We start from the raw sequence: 15754 nt of genomic DNA on the forward strand, positions 1-15754 counted from the left end.
TATCCTAGCACTTAAAAAAAGAGCCACAAGCATAATGTTGAACAAGCATAACTGTGAACAGGGATGCACGAAATTAAAACAAAACGACAAATTTTATTCATTCATTCATGTATCTATCTATCTTAGCACTTAAAAAAAAAGAGCCATAAGCATAATGTTAAACAAGCATAACTGTAAACAGGGATGCACGAAATTAAAACAAAAAGACAAATTTTATTCATTCATTCGTCTATCTATCTTAGCACTCAAAAAGAGCCACAGCCATAATGTTCTTTACCCATTTTACAGTGAACAGAGATGCACGAGTGCTGACGAATGACTGCTGAAGATGACGTAGATGACAGCCCAGAACGTGAGGTAATGGACAGGGTTCTTGTTGCTGTCGGCATTGTCGGGATGTAACAAGGACTAAAGTACTCAAGGAAATGAAAAAAACCTGTTTTTCTCAATTTAAAAATCGACACAAAGTGTTACGTAGCTGAAAATACGAAATAACAAAACAACTCGAAAAGTACTAGTCTGGATTTGCTAGTTTGATCTCAGTGAACAATACAAAATGTACTTTACAGGAGGTAATTTGTCGGCACTTTCAACATTCAAAAATAAAACTAAGTCCAAATTGACATAGCAGAAACAGACTATAGGCATTATGCACCTGTTCTCACCTGTCGTCAAGGTGTCATAGGTCACCTTGATCTACTTACACCTGGTTATGCCCTGTGTCACAATAGTCTGTTTTATTCACATTTTTACACACTTTTACGTGTAAAAAGGCATAAAAACATTTGATACGCTGTATTTGTGCCACGGCCCAATTAGTACTAATTTAGTTGTTTGAATATTTACATATTTTGTATATCAACTGCATTTATTTAAGATCTGAGGTCGAAAAAACAGTTTTTTTTCATTGCCAGGAGTACTTTAGTCGGGTCGGAATCAGCACAATGTGTCTGAGTGGGGTATCCATGTTACCGTATATCATTGGGCTAGCTGTACACAACCGACACAAGTCCGGACCAGTACAAACAGCCACATACAAGGCAAATGCAAATGAATTTTGAACGCGAGGTTGAAACCCCATTTCATCTCACCTCACCTTTATTCTCATAAAGATACTTGTTTCTAACGAGGATAGCCATATTGATATTATAAACAGGGGATCAATGAAACAAACATAAAGGGTGTCTGGTTTGCCATAAAGTGAAAATCCATACTTAGTGATACCGTGTTGTTTTCTGACATGGCCACAAAGTACGTTTTCTTTCCATGATCATGTACCTGACTTTTTAACAGAAATAACGGCCTATTTGCAAATATTGTGAATAATCATAAATCAACAGCGGCCTGCGTGACCAACGAGAAGACACATTTTCCATTTCATGTTCCGTTTGCCCATTTGTTTCTCCTATTTTAAATCATTCTTAACAGTGCCGCAGGACATAAGACACTGCTTGGAGTGTCTTTCTTTATGCTAAGCGTTAGTGCATTAACTTGTAATCTAACACTGTCTGTAACGAAAGCCATATCTTCAGAGATAAATACACGACTGGGGCCCTTTTGGGGTTGCTGAAGTTAAAACGTATCTTAGAGTTACTCCCCCTTGGTTCACTCCTGAAGATGAAAACACGAAAGTGAATATATCCGGTTTCAACATGTGTTTAGAAATTTCATAAACGTGTTAGACAGTAATAGTGTGTTTACGGAAATAATCACATAATTTTATTCGAAACTATGGCGTCGAACGAAGATGTGTTAGATGACGAGAAACGTCCGCAGTTTGGTAACCGATACCTCACCGACCCTAAGAATGTGTTTGAACACAACGCATGGTAAACAGAGATATTAAATGATTAAAACTAAATCAATATGCAGTTGATATTGCCTTGATCTCTGTTGATCCGCTGCACATACAAATACAAGCACTACTTTAATTGCCTTGTATCGTTGTATCTTTGTTGAATTAATATTGTTCTTTTTTAAAAAAAAGTCTTATTTTTGTATGTTGATCCAAAGACTTATCTATATACGTCCTTCCATGATCCACCGAGCATATTTTAAGCATCGTACTAACTCGTAGCAAAACAAGTATGCAATGTTATATGGACACGTTTAGTCATTTACAATAAATGAAAAATATGTATGGACTTGCCAGAAAAGTGTATGGTAGCAGAGTGCTGAATAATGCTTTGAAACTTTCCACAAAGCACCGTACTTGTGCAAACCACAAACGTAAGATAGGTCCAAATCAGCCTCAACCTGGTAGAAGGGGCAGACCTTTGACAGATGAAAGTCGAGTGTGGGAATTCAATAACTGGTAAATATATAACATATATCACTGTCAGAATAGTTTTGATCCCAAAGACATTTTATGAATCTATTGCAGGAATGGGCTGAACATGATTAATTTGAGCAAAAATGTAAGTTACATATTTCATATGAATAAAAGAGGAACAAAAATAATGTTTTCTTACACTCAGAGGGAAACACAATAAAGAAGTTTGTAACATGATATTGAGGTAAAAAATAGCTCTAAAACATGTACATATGATAAAGAAGTTGTTATCCATAATACTCCTTGTCATGATTGCATCTAACTTCTAAATGCATGGAAAGACTGTAATAAAGAAACAGTTCAGAGATTCCCATGACTATAGGGTTCTACATGACCACCAGTTTCATCGTCCCCAGACTAGTGTTATCATGGACATGCTCTGTGTATAGGCTTCAATAGGCAAACATCTAAGACCTGCATCACTTCAGGCTTTCCACCAGCTGACACGCCATGATATAACTGAAATAGTGTTCAGAGCAGTATTAAAACAAACTCCCTCACTCATCACCATCACATACGTGTTCAGTAATACATTCTGACCGGATTATTCTGGATTGGTACATTTGAGTTATCACAGTGATCATTTCTTTTTCGTATGAAACAAAATATTTAGCATCCATTTACAAGATCAAACACTGATAATAGTTGGAAAGACCATGTAAAAATGGGTGTAAAAATGTATCAAGGGCCATTGCTGCAAATTGAACTGTGTGTTGAGCTGACATATGGAGTGTGATGATGACTACTTATTGGAACTCATGCTGATTGCTGTCTTAATTGATTGATTAGGTGTTTATCAAATAATGCTGTATTTTAATTTGCCATCAATAACTACCAATAGTTGTTAAGATTAATCAGTTGCATTGATGATCAGTTTGTTTCAGTTTCAAAGGAATTGATAATATAATCTGTGATCGATTCTTTTCTAATTATGTTTGTTCCATTTTATGATCTGTATAGGGTCATAAAATTTAGTGTTGTTCTTGTGTAAAAACATGAGATAACAAATAGTTTCAAGGCCTGTTGCTATGGCAATGTTGCCTAGTGTTATTATGTTTATTGATGAAGGGCATTGGGAAAGTTTCTCTATACATGCTATATATATATATATATAATTTTTTCCATTACATTTTTTATTGTTCTTTTAAATAACAATGATTCATCTTTTAACCAATTCCCATCATTACAAATAACAGTAGGATAAAGTGAAGAAACAGGCTGTTAGCAATGTTTAGTGAAACAAGTCTGTCTGCTTCTCTGTGACAGGGACAATGTTGTATGGGACTCTAGTCAGGAGGAAGAGGCAAGGAGGAAAACTCAGCAACAGCTGGCAGAAGCTCTCCCACAGGATACCACAGGTATGTCCATGTGACAGACGCTGTCCCACAGGTGACCACAGGTATGTCCAGGTGACAGACGCTCTCCGACAGGAGACCACAGGTATGTTCAGGTGACAGACGCTCTCCCACAGGTATGTCCAGGTGACAGACACTCTCCCACAGGTATGTCCAGGTGACAGACGCTCTCCCACAGGAGCCCACAGGTATGTCCAGGTGACAGACGCTCTCCCACAGGAGACCACAGGTTTGTCCAGGTGACAGATGCTCTCCCACAGGTATGTCCAGGTGACAGAAGCTCTCCCACAGGAGACCACAGGTATGTCCAGGTGACAGAAGGTCTCCCACAGGTATGTCGAGGTGATAGACGCTCTCCCACAGGAGACCACAGGTATGTCCAGGTGACAGACGCTCTCCCACAGGTATGTCCAGGTGACAGAAGCTCTCCCACGGGTATGTCCAGGTGACAGAAGCTCTCCCACAGGTATGTCCAGGTGACAGACGCTCTTCCATAGGTATTTCCAGGTGACAGACACTCTCCCACAGGTGTGTACAGGTGACAGAAGCTCTTCCACAGGTGTGTACAGGTGACAGACACTCTTCCACAGGTATGTACAGGTGACAGAAGCTCTCCCACAAATAGACCATTGGTATGTACAGGTAAGTACAAGTGCTGACAAATTGATATTTTTTAAGGAATTGCTTCACATATTGTGGCATGTCATATTACAACACATAAAAACTACTGTGTATTCACTGAAATAAAGTGCTGGAATGTTTGTTTCAGAAATGTATGAAGAGAAGGCAGATCATTTCTGGGATGAATTCTACAACATTCACACCAACAGGTTCTTCAAGGATCGTCATTGGCTGTTTGTTGAGTTCCCAGAGTTAGACTCAACCAATGAAAAGACGGAATCCAAGACAGCAGGAAACATGGACGCAAGGGATGATGGGAAGACTGACTGCTCAGATGTTGCCCAGGGAGTTGAGAATATCTCCCTGACACCGACTAAGCATCAAGCAGATACTGACAAGGAAGAAGTGTATCCTGGAGAAAATGCCGATTTCAGAGTATTTGAGGTAAATTCAGTTTTGTTTGTATCTGTGTTTGTTTGTTTGTTGTTTAACGCCGCACTCAGCAATATTCCAGCTATATGACGGCGGTCTGTACATAACTGAGTCTGGACCAGACAATCCAGCGATTGACATCGTGAACATCAATCTTGGTATTGGGATACGATGACATGCATCAACCAAGTCAGCGAGCCTGACCACCCAATCCCGTTAGTCGCCTCTTACAACAAGCATAATCGCCTTTTACGGCAAGCATGGGTTGTAGAAGACCTATTCTACCCCGGATCTTCACGGGTCATATCGGTGTAGAGTAAGGGTGATGGAGGGTGAGTGTGCTGACAGACCTAGGATCATAATCAATGCTGATGTGGTGTAGTCTGCCCAGAAGGTCTGTGGTTAGATCTCCTGGTCATATCCTACCAAAAGACTTTAAAAATGGAACTTGTTGTTACCTTGCCTGATAGTCAGTAATGTGTCTGAGTGGGGTGTCTGTGTTAACTGCGGCATGGTGTGTCAGTGGGCTATAAAACTGGCATCAGTCCGGACTAGTACAAACAGCCACACACACATATGAATGCCTGTCACTATGTAAGTGCAATGATCTTTACTATGTAAGGGGGGGGGGGCGGTCGGATAGCCTAGTGGTTAAAGCGTAACCTCGTCACGCCGAAGACCCGGGTTTGATTCCCGACATGGGTACAATGTGTGAAGCCCATTTCTGGTGTCCCCCGCCATGATATTGCTGGAATATTGCTAAAAGGGGAGTAAAACCATACTCACTCACTACTATGTAAGGTGAGAGTGAGTAAGGGTTATGGTGCTGACAGGATTCAAACCAGCAGATTCTTGCACACAAGGGACACAACTCTAGAACTCCTTAGACCACTGGGCCCCACTGCACCCTGTATAGAACAAAATTGATTGTAAGAATAGGTAAATGATACACTCTCAAAATATCACAACTCATGATACTTATTTGTGTGTAGATCTGACAATCTCTCTGTAGGATGTTGCGTCACGTGGAGCAGTACAATATTTGACTGCCCATTCTATATGAAGGATGCATGTGTTCTTGAGCCAATAAGAATTGTCAGCTTCCTGTTTGGTTTCATGTGTTTACCACCTCAATTTTCCATACACCAAAATCATGATCGAAAACTTTATTAACAAGGCATTTTGGTGTCAAAACTCTTAGTCTTCTATTTCAAGCCTGAACTGATTTGTTTGTGGGCACAGGTGGCCCAGTTGTCTAAGGTGCCGCAGTTCACTGTGCAGAGTTGTCTCCCTTGAGCATACCCGAAAGCTATGAACATGGGTTCAAATCCCAGATTGGCCCTGATTGTTTCTTGGTTTGAATGTTAGCACCATACCCCTGCTCGTGGGTTTCGCTGAAATGGTTAATGTCTAAGACTTCAGGCTCGACATCAAGCTGAGATTAGTTATGACTATATTTACATGGAACAGGATCTATTTTGTTCCCATTAGGAAGTTGTTACTCAAATTTGCTGCAGACTTAGGGCTGAATATTGACAGGTGCAGGTATGGCTCAATTCCTGTGAAGATATTTCTTGTTAACCCTGTTGTTTGGTTCCAGGTTGGCTGTGGCGTGGGCAACACGGTCTTCCCCGTCCTGCAGACAAACAAGTAGGTCATTGTGAGCCCACCTGGCCACACTAGGGGGGAGGGATACAGCAAGGTCACTCGATACCATATGTATCACGATACGTACGAGGGGCGTTCAATAAGTTTTGCAACTTCATTATAAGACCAGGTCGCAGAATATCTTTTGCACTTTTATTTTTCAATATAATCTCCATTCACCTCGATACACTTATTCCATTTGTCCTTCAAACTTTTAATACCACTTTTATAGAAATCTGCAGATTGGCCCTCTAACCACGCCTCTGTGGCAGCCTTTATGTCCTCGTCACCCTGGAAGCGTCTTCCACGTAGGGCAGATTTCATTTGCCGGAACAGGAAATAGTCACTTGGGGCAAAGTCTGGGCTGTAGGGTGGGTGATTTAACTGTACAGCCCAGACTTAGCCTCCAGTGATTATTTCCTGTTCCAGCAAATGAAATCTGACTGTGAAAGTTCAGTTTCCATCCTTGCTGAACTAGGCTGGAGTTACATTTTGGCTGGACTTACGAGTCTATGCATATAGTGCAGTCAAAATTTTGTGACAAACTAGACATCCAGTTCACAAACAAAATGGATTTCAGTGTGCAAATTTCGGTCAACTGCAGGATTTGCAAAGCATATTTACCGCCCATTGTAACAGATATTTTGCAAATCTTTTCATGTCTTTTTGCAGTTCGGCAAGAGTGGAAACTGGACTTTTGTAGTCAGTTATCGCCCTTGCCTCAGGGAGATGCAGAAGGTCGCATGTTTTAAAACAAGCAGTGACGATACTTCATCAGTCAGTCTGATGTTATTATAATATCTGTGTATTATTTCAATTTCTTTATACGTCCCTTGTCAAATTCTGTCCATGGAGCAAATTAAGTGCAGGAAATCACCCTTCATTTTGTAGCCATTGAACGAAGTCAAAATGATGCGTTCCAAATTTGAATGTGAGAAGGAAATGCCGTCTGTGACGTTCAGCCTCTGGTTGGAAGCTAGAGTCTACCAACATTCTGTTCGCTCAAGTAAACATCGCTAATATTTGTCCGTATCAAAATATCAACAGGAAATTATGTTGAGTTTATTTCTAGTAGACTCATAGTTTTTGGCACAGACTGGATAAATACTTGGTATTCTATTTCTCTTTTTATTTATAATAGGCAATTTTTATTGCACATATTTCCACACCACTCAGGGGCATGCTCAAAGCGCTATTATTACCCCGGTCACTGGATCAGTGTGCACTCAACAACCATTCTCAGCTCCCTGGGGAGTATACAACCCAAGCTGCCTTTGAGGCGCTAGAAGGATAACAACCATATGGCCATATCATCCTACCGAGTACCCATTTACTGCTGGATAAACAGAGGCACATTTCGAACAAAGTCACTTGTTCAAGGAGACTTGCTATAGTGCTTCAGTGGTTGGTTGGTTGGTTTGTTGTTTAACGCCGCACTCAGCAATATTCCAGCTATATGACGGCGGTCTGTAAATAATCGAGACTGGACCAGACAATCCAGTGATTAATATCATGAGCATTGATCCATGCAATTGGGATCGATGACATGCATCAACCAAGTCAGCGAGCCTGACCACCCAATCCCGTAAGTCGCCTTTTACGCCAAGCATAGTCACCTTTTACGGCAAGCATGGGTTGCTGAAGACCAATTCTACCCCGGAATCTTCCGACGATTTGTGACCTGTGCGCTGTGCACAGGACCACATGCCACCATGTTGTGCAGTCATGCTTTGTGCAGACAGTTTTAAAATACTCATGTAACGCCCGGGCTGACAGGTTTCTTGTCTGTGTTTTCAGTGAGATAACATATGTTGATTATCAAAATCTGAAATGGAATTGGAATCATCAATTTGAACAAATGAGTTAAAGTGAGGTAAAATATTGGGCATCTGAGAAGATCTCTGAGCAGAGGTTATAGGTACCCCAGTGGTCTTATTCATGTCAATTTGTTGTGCAGAGTTGCTTCCCTTAGTTGCATCAGGATCTGCCCTGATTTATTACATGTAGTCATTCGTTTTACTGTTATAAATGTAACTGACGTCTTTGGGCTGTCTCAATCTGTGTGTTTATGTAAAAGTGTGTTCTCTGGTGTGATGATACATCAACACTGATGCAGGCCATCAATACATACAGATGCTTTTCTTTCAGTGACCCCAAGCTGATGGTGTATTGCTGCGATTTCTCTTCCACTGCAATTCAGATTGTTAAGGTCAGTTGTTATTTGTAGCATCCATGAGGCAAGATGCTCTCATCCCTGCCATGTTATCCATCTTTCCGTACATCCGTCCACTTCTCAAAGCATGCAAAGGGGACAAATTTTCTCAAAAACTATTTAAATCAGAAAAATGAAATTTTAGAAACTGATCTTACTGGTCATGATCTCAAATGAGTTTGGGACAGGTTTTCTCAGAAACTACTGAAGTTACATAAATGGAAATTTGTATACTTATCTAAGAGATACTTGTCAAGACTGAATTCGAAATTTGGTCCCCTTTATTCTTTTTACAGAGTTACTGCCCTTGATCGATGTTATTTTACTTGGTGCATAGGGGGACAAGTTTTCTCAGAAACTACTAAAGTTAGCTTATCTAAGAGATACTAATCAAGACTGATTTTTTTTTTCCAGAGAAGGGGCCTTTGTGTGTATTAATTTCACATTTAATCATTTTTTTCTGATGACATGAAGGGGCCCAAGTGCCTATCTCTTCTTAAGGCTTTATAGGACTCTTTTTCATAGTTTATATTCTCTATTATATGAACAAACAAAATTCTTATGTGCCCCATGGCGGGGAATAGTGATGATGCTGTTTTCTTGTTGAAAATGATTCATGGATTCCAGAGACCCTGAAACTGTATGAAAGTGGTAAAATAAATGAACGTTTTGGGTAATGTGTTTTGGGATCGAAGTTCAGAAGGAAACTGCAATTTGTAGTGTCAGGATAAGTATACTAATACATGTATCCTCAATATTCAAAATCATGTAGGTTTAAGGAGGAAACAAATTAATCATAAATGATTTTTTTATTAAAACTGACAATTTCTGTCGTCATGACAACTAAGTGTATGATTGATGTCCAACTCCAGGAACACACGGACTATGATCCACGTCGCTGTACTGCCTTCGTCTGTGACATCAGTGACACCAGCGCTGTACTCCCGATGCCGGACAACAGCCTTGACCTTATCATCATGATCTTCGTCCTGTCGGCCATCAACCCCCAGAAGTAAGTTAGCTTGGGGTTAGATGTTTGTTTATTTGTTTTGTTTCTTTGTTGTTTAACGCGCACAGAGCAACATTCCAGCTACATGATGGTGGTATGTAAATAATCGAGTCTGGAGCTGACAATCCAGTGATTGACATCATGAGCATCGATCTATGCAATTGGAATACATTGACATGCATCAACCAAGTCAGCGAACCTGACCACCCGATCCCTTTGGTCGCCTCTTTATAGTCTTATTACAAGCATAGTCAACTTTTACGGCAAGCTGAAGACATATTCTACCTTGGACATTGTACATGTCAGTCAGGGAATGATTTTGTACATTTCATAATTTTTTGTGGACAGACTTCATTGCTGTGAAGTGATTGGTCAACTGGTGACGTCTCCCATTTTCATTCGAGTCTAGGTCAAGTAGGTTAAAACATTCGCTCGTCCTGCCGAAGACCCGGGTTCGATTCCCGACATGGGTTCAGTGTGTGAAGCCCATTTCTGGTGTCCCCTGCCATGATATTGCTGGGATATTGCTAAAAGCGGCATAATCACCCACTGACTGACTGACTGACTGACTGACTGGAATGACTGACAAGAAGTCGACATCAGCCAATTAGAAGGCAGCTTTCTCGTGCTTTGCGGCACTAGTTTCAAACTGGCGACTATGTTTCGTAACAGATTTTGACAAATTCTTGATTACAAATTTGAAAACTGAACAAAAGAACATTCTGGAATGGCTAATAGATGTCCTAGATTGTATGGATTCAGACATGAAGCCCGTAGCAGTCCTTTCGGAATACCCTGTGTTAAATTGTTCGAGGTTATAGGATTGGAAAACATATTCGGACTCTCACTTTCTTGATCTGGTAAGCAACACTCTAATTGTTCGGATGAAAGATCGTTCTGACGTGACCTTAATGGGATGTCCTTTGATCTTTGTTTTGCAGTAGCGATGACTAAGATTCGATTTCAATGAGATTGGCAATGAAGATAGTTAGAGTTGTCTCCCTTTATAGATTAGTCCTCTACTCAATGTATGTTCATGTTTCTGGTAGCATATGTACGGAGGCATTGTTTACGTTTCAGTAGAACGTTTTGTTTCTGAATATTAATGTATACAAGGATAATTATAAGATGAGCTTGCTGTTTGCTTGATAGACTAAATCATATTGGGTGGACCCACTTGTCAAGATGTTCAAATATTCATGGCGTATTTGATATGTGTAGGCGACTGTTTCGAATGGCTGACAATATGGCCACCCTATACATGGTGTCCATTAGACAGTGGGTAGTAGACTGTAGACCAGTAGACTTCTCTCGGGAGCTGATAAACGCATTCACACATATTATTTTACCAAAATTATATTTTTTATCAAGGCTGGCTGAAGTTTCAAAGTTTTCCGCTATGGAATAAGAGTAGTGACCATCACAACCCTAAACTGTAAATCTTGTCTGCTTGTTGATAGTCATTTAGGAGACATAAACGCGAAGTTACATAAATGCGAACAAAGACCACTCACATTTTTTGCATGAAATCATGCTCGCGTTTGTTTTAAGATTTACAGTGTTTACAACCAACATTGCCTCAGCTGTCCATGAGATTCTGTGTGAGAATCTTTTAATCAAAAGTTTGAATTTCATCTTTTTGACATTTAAAGAAATTGTTGATATTTTCCCCCAGAATGCAGTTTGTGATTGATCGGTTGTCCCGCCTCCTGAAGCCGGGGGGACAGATATTGTTCCGAGACTATGGCCGCTATGACATGGCGCAGCTGCGATTCAAGAAAGGTATACGTCTTTTGTCTTTCATAACAACATAATACATGTACTTTGTGTCAACTTTTTGTTTGTTTTAAGGCAGTTATTTACAGTAGTGTCATTTTCCCGAGGCAAGGGAGTTAACTGACTGTAAAAGTCAAGCTTCCCCCCTCACTGAACTTGGCTGAATTTATGGAGTTATATTTTCGCTGGACTAACGAACCTATGTATAGTCCAATCAAAATTGCGAAACAAAATCAACATCTGTGAACAGAAGGAAACAGTTGTTCTTGGTTAATATGGAAGTGCTTGCCCAAACACACCCGTTGCGCATGTTCTCTTTTTTGGGTAAATCTCGTGCGTGTCATGCTGATGTGACGGACCACTATATTGAACGGAGTAACATGTTTGAGTTGACATTTATTCGTTGTGGGACGAAGACGTCCTCAGAGCTCCAGTCAGGAGATTGCTTTTGCAGAATGCAATATTAGAATGAACTTCTATTATCCACTTTATAACAGAAAGCGGTCAATTATTCACTTTCGTTGAATACATAGAAACATTTCATTTTGGGACGATTTGGTCAGTGTGGCAAGGAAGGTTTGTGTTTCTGTCTTTAGTTTAATTAAAATGTCCGACATGATATTTTTTTACTTGTTGTTTACTTAACGGGGAAAAAAAAAGTATCTCATTCCCAATATGGTTTGTAAACAACATGGCAACTGTGTGTTCCATCAACTGGGCGTCAACAGATATTTTCCAAATCTTTTCACATATTTAATCAAGGTGCTCACGTGATTTGATGCCCTGTGCGAGATAGACCCATTTTATTACAATATAGATCCTGATTATCGAACATATTGTCTTGACTGGGCACCATTATATGAGAGTTGAATAGGAGGGACATAGAAGGGACATAGAAGGTTTAATAGCCACTGGTGGCGTTACAATTAAGCCATGAAATTCCAACCTAGTTAGGCAAGGGTGGAAACTGGACTTTTACAGTCAGTCAACTCCCTTGCCTCGGGGATTTGCAGTCGTGTAGTTGGTTGTTTGGCTGGTTTGTTGTTTAACGCCACACTCAGCAATTTTCCATCTATATGATGGCAGTCTGCAAAGTAATCAAATCTGGACCAAACAATCCAGTGATTGACATCATGAGCATCAATCCACAGAGTTAGGATCGATGACATGCATCAACCAAGTCAGCGAGCCTGACCACCCGATCCCAGTAGTCGCCTCTTACAACAAGCATAGTTGCCTTTAAGGGCAAGCATGGGTCGCTGAAGACCTATTCTACTCAGGATCTTCACAGGTTCGCCCCGATTATGTTTCTAGGTTTGTCAGCACCATACCCGTGCTCGTGGGTTTCACCGAAGTAGTAAACGTCTGAGACCTGCATCACTTCAGGCTTTCCTCCCACAATAAGCTGACACGCCATGATATAACTGGAATACATTCCTAAGCGGTGTTCAACCCAATTTACTCACTCACTCTATCACAGATCAGACAGGAGAAAAGTGTTTGTTTAAGTTATTAATCAGCTGTTCAACTGATGTGAAGAGGTCAATCTGTTGCAGGTTCATAGTAGATGACACGTTGTGTTGGTGTAACAGGTCGATGCCTGACACGTTTTTGCTGGTGTTTCAGGTCGATGCCTGACACGTTTTGGCTGGTGTTACAGGTCGATGCCTGACACGTTTTTGCTGGTGTTACAGGTCGATGCCTGACACGTTTTGGCTGGTGTTACAGGTCGATGCCTGACACGTTTTTGCTGGTGTTTCAGGTCGATGCCTGACATGTTGTGACGATGTTTCAGGTCGATGCCCGACATGTTTTTCTGGTGTTTCAGGTCGATGTCTTTCGGAGAACTTCTACGTGAGAGGAGACGGAACGCGAGTCTATTTTTTCACTCAAGGTGAGAACCAACACTTGATATTCATACAGTATATACTGTTCAAGATAATAAGTGTACGATGAGGACATGGCAAATACCAACAAAGATGAAGTCGATGAGAAAAATACAAAGTCCCATTCAACAAAGTGATCTTAGAACTATGATTTTAAGTATGGAAGTGGACTAACAAATAGTCCATGAGTTATCTGTGAAGTTAAATATATATAATTCTATATGGGAACACTCAATTGCGGCTGCCGTAAGTTGTGTTAATGTGTGTGAGTTACGATCATCTTAGCCCCACGGCTGTCATAAGCCTGTGTTATTGTGTGTGAGTTACGATCATCTTAACCCCACGGCTGTCATAAGCCTGTGTTATTGTGTGTGAGTTACGATCATCTTAACCCCACGGCTGTCATAAGCCTGTGTTATTGTAAGGGAGTTACGATCATCTTAGCCCTACGACTGTCATAAAAGTCTGACCCGGTTGAAACAAGAACTAGACAAACAAAAAACTTCAAGGATAGTGTGAAGTATTAAATTATGTTCCACTATTTTCTACTTGCAGAGGAGCTTCGTGACATGTTCTCCAAGTGTGGCTTGGTGGAGAAACAGAACCTGATTGACCGCCGGCTCCAGGTGAACCGAGGCAAGCAACTGAAGATGTACCGGGTGTGGATACAGTGTAAATACCAGAAGCCTGCACAGGCTGCCTGCACGACCCAGGAGTCGACTGAGGAGATGGGAGATGAGAGCCGCCAGGACAGGGCACAGTGTCCGGTAGACAATGAATCGGGAACAAGTTCTTGATGACCTTGTGTTGGGACCAGGTGTTGGGAAATGAGATGCCCCAGAATCGGGGACAAGTTCTTGATGACCTTCTGTTTGGGCCAGGTGTTGGGAGGTGAGACGCCGTACAACTGTATGAGCCACCAGGACAGGGCACAGTGTCCGGTAGACAATGAATCAGGAACAAGTTCTTGATGACCTTGTGTTGGGGCCCTTGTGTTTGGGCAAGGTGTTGGGAGATGAGATGCCCCAGCACTGTATGGAGACCCCCCTTGATAGGGCACAGTGTCCGGTAGACAATGAATCAGGAACAAGTTCTTGATGACCTTGTGTTGGGGCCCTTGTGTTTGGGCAAGGTGTTGGGAGATGAGATGCCCCAGCACTGTATGGAGACCCCCCTTGATAGGGCACAGTGTCCGGTAGACAATGAATCGGGAACAAGTTCTTGATGACCTTGTGTTTGAGGCCAGGTGTTGGGAGATGCGATGCCCCATCACTGCATGGAGACGCCCCTCGACGGAGCACAGTGTCCGGTAGACAATGAATCAGGAACAAGTTCTTTATAACCTTCTGTTGGGGCCAGGTGTTGGGAGATGAGACCCCAGCACTTTATGGAGACTCTCCGTGACAGGGCACAGTCTCCAGCAGACAATGAATCGGGAACAAGTTCGTGATGACCTTGTGTTGGGGCCCTTGTGTTTGGGCCAGGTGTTGGGAGATGCGATGCCCCATCACTGTATGGAGACTCTCCTTGACAAGGCACAGTCTCCAGTAGACAATGAATCGGGAACAAGTTCTTGATGACCTTGTGTTGGGGCCAGGTGTTGGGAGATGAGACCCCAGCACTGTATGGAGACGCCCCTCGACAGAGCACAGTTTCCGGTAGACAATGAATCAGGAACAAGGTCTTTATGACCTTGTGTTGGGGCCCTTGTGTTGGGAGATGAGATGCCCCAGCACTGTATGGAGACGCCTCTCGACAGAGCACAGTTTCCGGTAGACAATGAATCAGGAACAAGGTCTTTATGACCTTGTGTTGGGGGCCAGGTGTCAGAGATGCGACACCAGCACTGCATGGAGACGCCCCTTGACAGAGCACATTGTCCTGTGAATCAGGGACAAGTGACCTTGTGTTGGAGGTTCGAACAGTCTGATGGTTCTGAATTCAGAAATCTGAACAATTAGGGCATTTGTTTGGATGGCAGTTTTACCCTTGTTTCAGATTTATTTCAGAAGAATTGTTCTGTAAGAAAGCTGGAACAGTAAGTTGTGGAACTGTCCAGACAGAGGGTGATGCTATGATACTGAACAGTTACACAATATACATAAAAGTCAATCAGATACCAGGTGGTCAAAATTGAAATGTTTTTCTGTTTTTACTCGTCCATCACCAACAGAACTGACGGACGAAAAAGTCACGTCCCAGACATGCCCCAATTATGATCCGTGGCATGTCAGTGTGTGTCATCCTTCCCCAAGGGCTTCTCATGCTATCACTCACTGGTCAAGGGAGTTAAATGACTATAAAAGACCAGTTCCAACCCTTGCCAAACTTGGGTGGAATTCAAGAGTTACATTTTGGCTGGACTAACCGGTCTATGCATAATCCAATCAAAATCGAAATAGGCATCCGGTTCGAAAACAACACTGATTTCACCGTTCTGATTTAGGTCAATTGCAGGATTTGCAAAGCATGTTTACCGTCACC

General features: G+C 41.7%; 1 protein-coding gene across 1 annotated transcript; it reads left to right on the forward strand.

Moving 5' to 3' along the window:
• Positions 1 to 1638: 1638 nt before the first annotated feature.
• On the forward strand, positions 1639 to 15392 carry LOC139464491 (tRNA N(3)-cytidine methyltransferase METTL2-like). The gene is made up of 9 exons (XM_071246017.1): positions 1639 to 1829; positions 3599 to 3690; positions 4457 to 4752; positions 6341 to 6390; positions 8536 to 8596; positions 9472 to 9611; positions 11284 to 11390; positions 13213 to 13278; positions 13826 to 15392. Exons 1-9 carry the CDS (start codon positions 1732 to 1734, stop codon positions 14065 to 14067), a joined length of 1152 nt encoding a protein of 383 aa, XP_071102118.1. The 5' UTR covers positions 1639 to 1731; the 3' UTR covers positions 14068 to 15392.
• The last annotated feature ends 362 nt before the right edge of the window (positions 15393 to 15754 follow it).

This window comes from Haliotis cracherodii, unplaced genomic scaffold, assembly GCF_022045235.1.
Source record: "Haliotis cracherodii isolate W230 unplaced genomic scaffold, xgHalCrac1.p SCAF_17, whole genome shotgun sequence".
Taxonomy (NCBI): Eukaryota; Metazoa; Mollusca; class Gastropoda; order Lepetellida; family Haliotidae; genus Haliotis; species Haliotis cracherodii.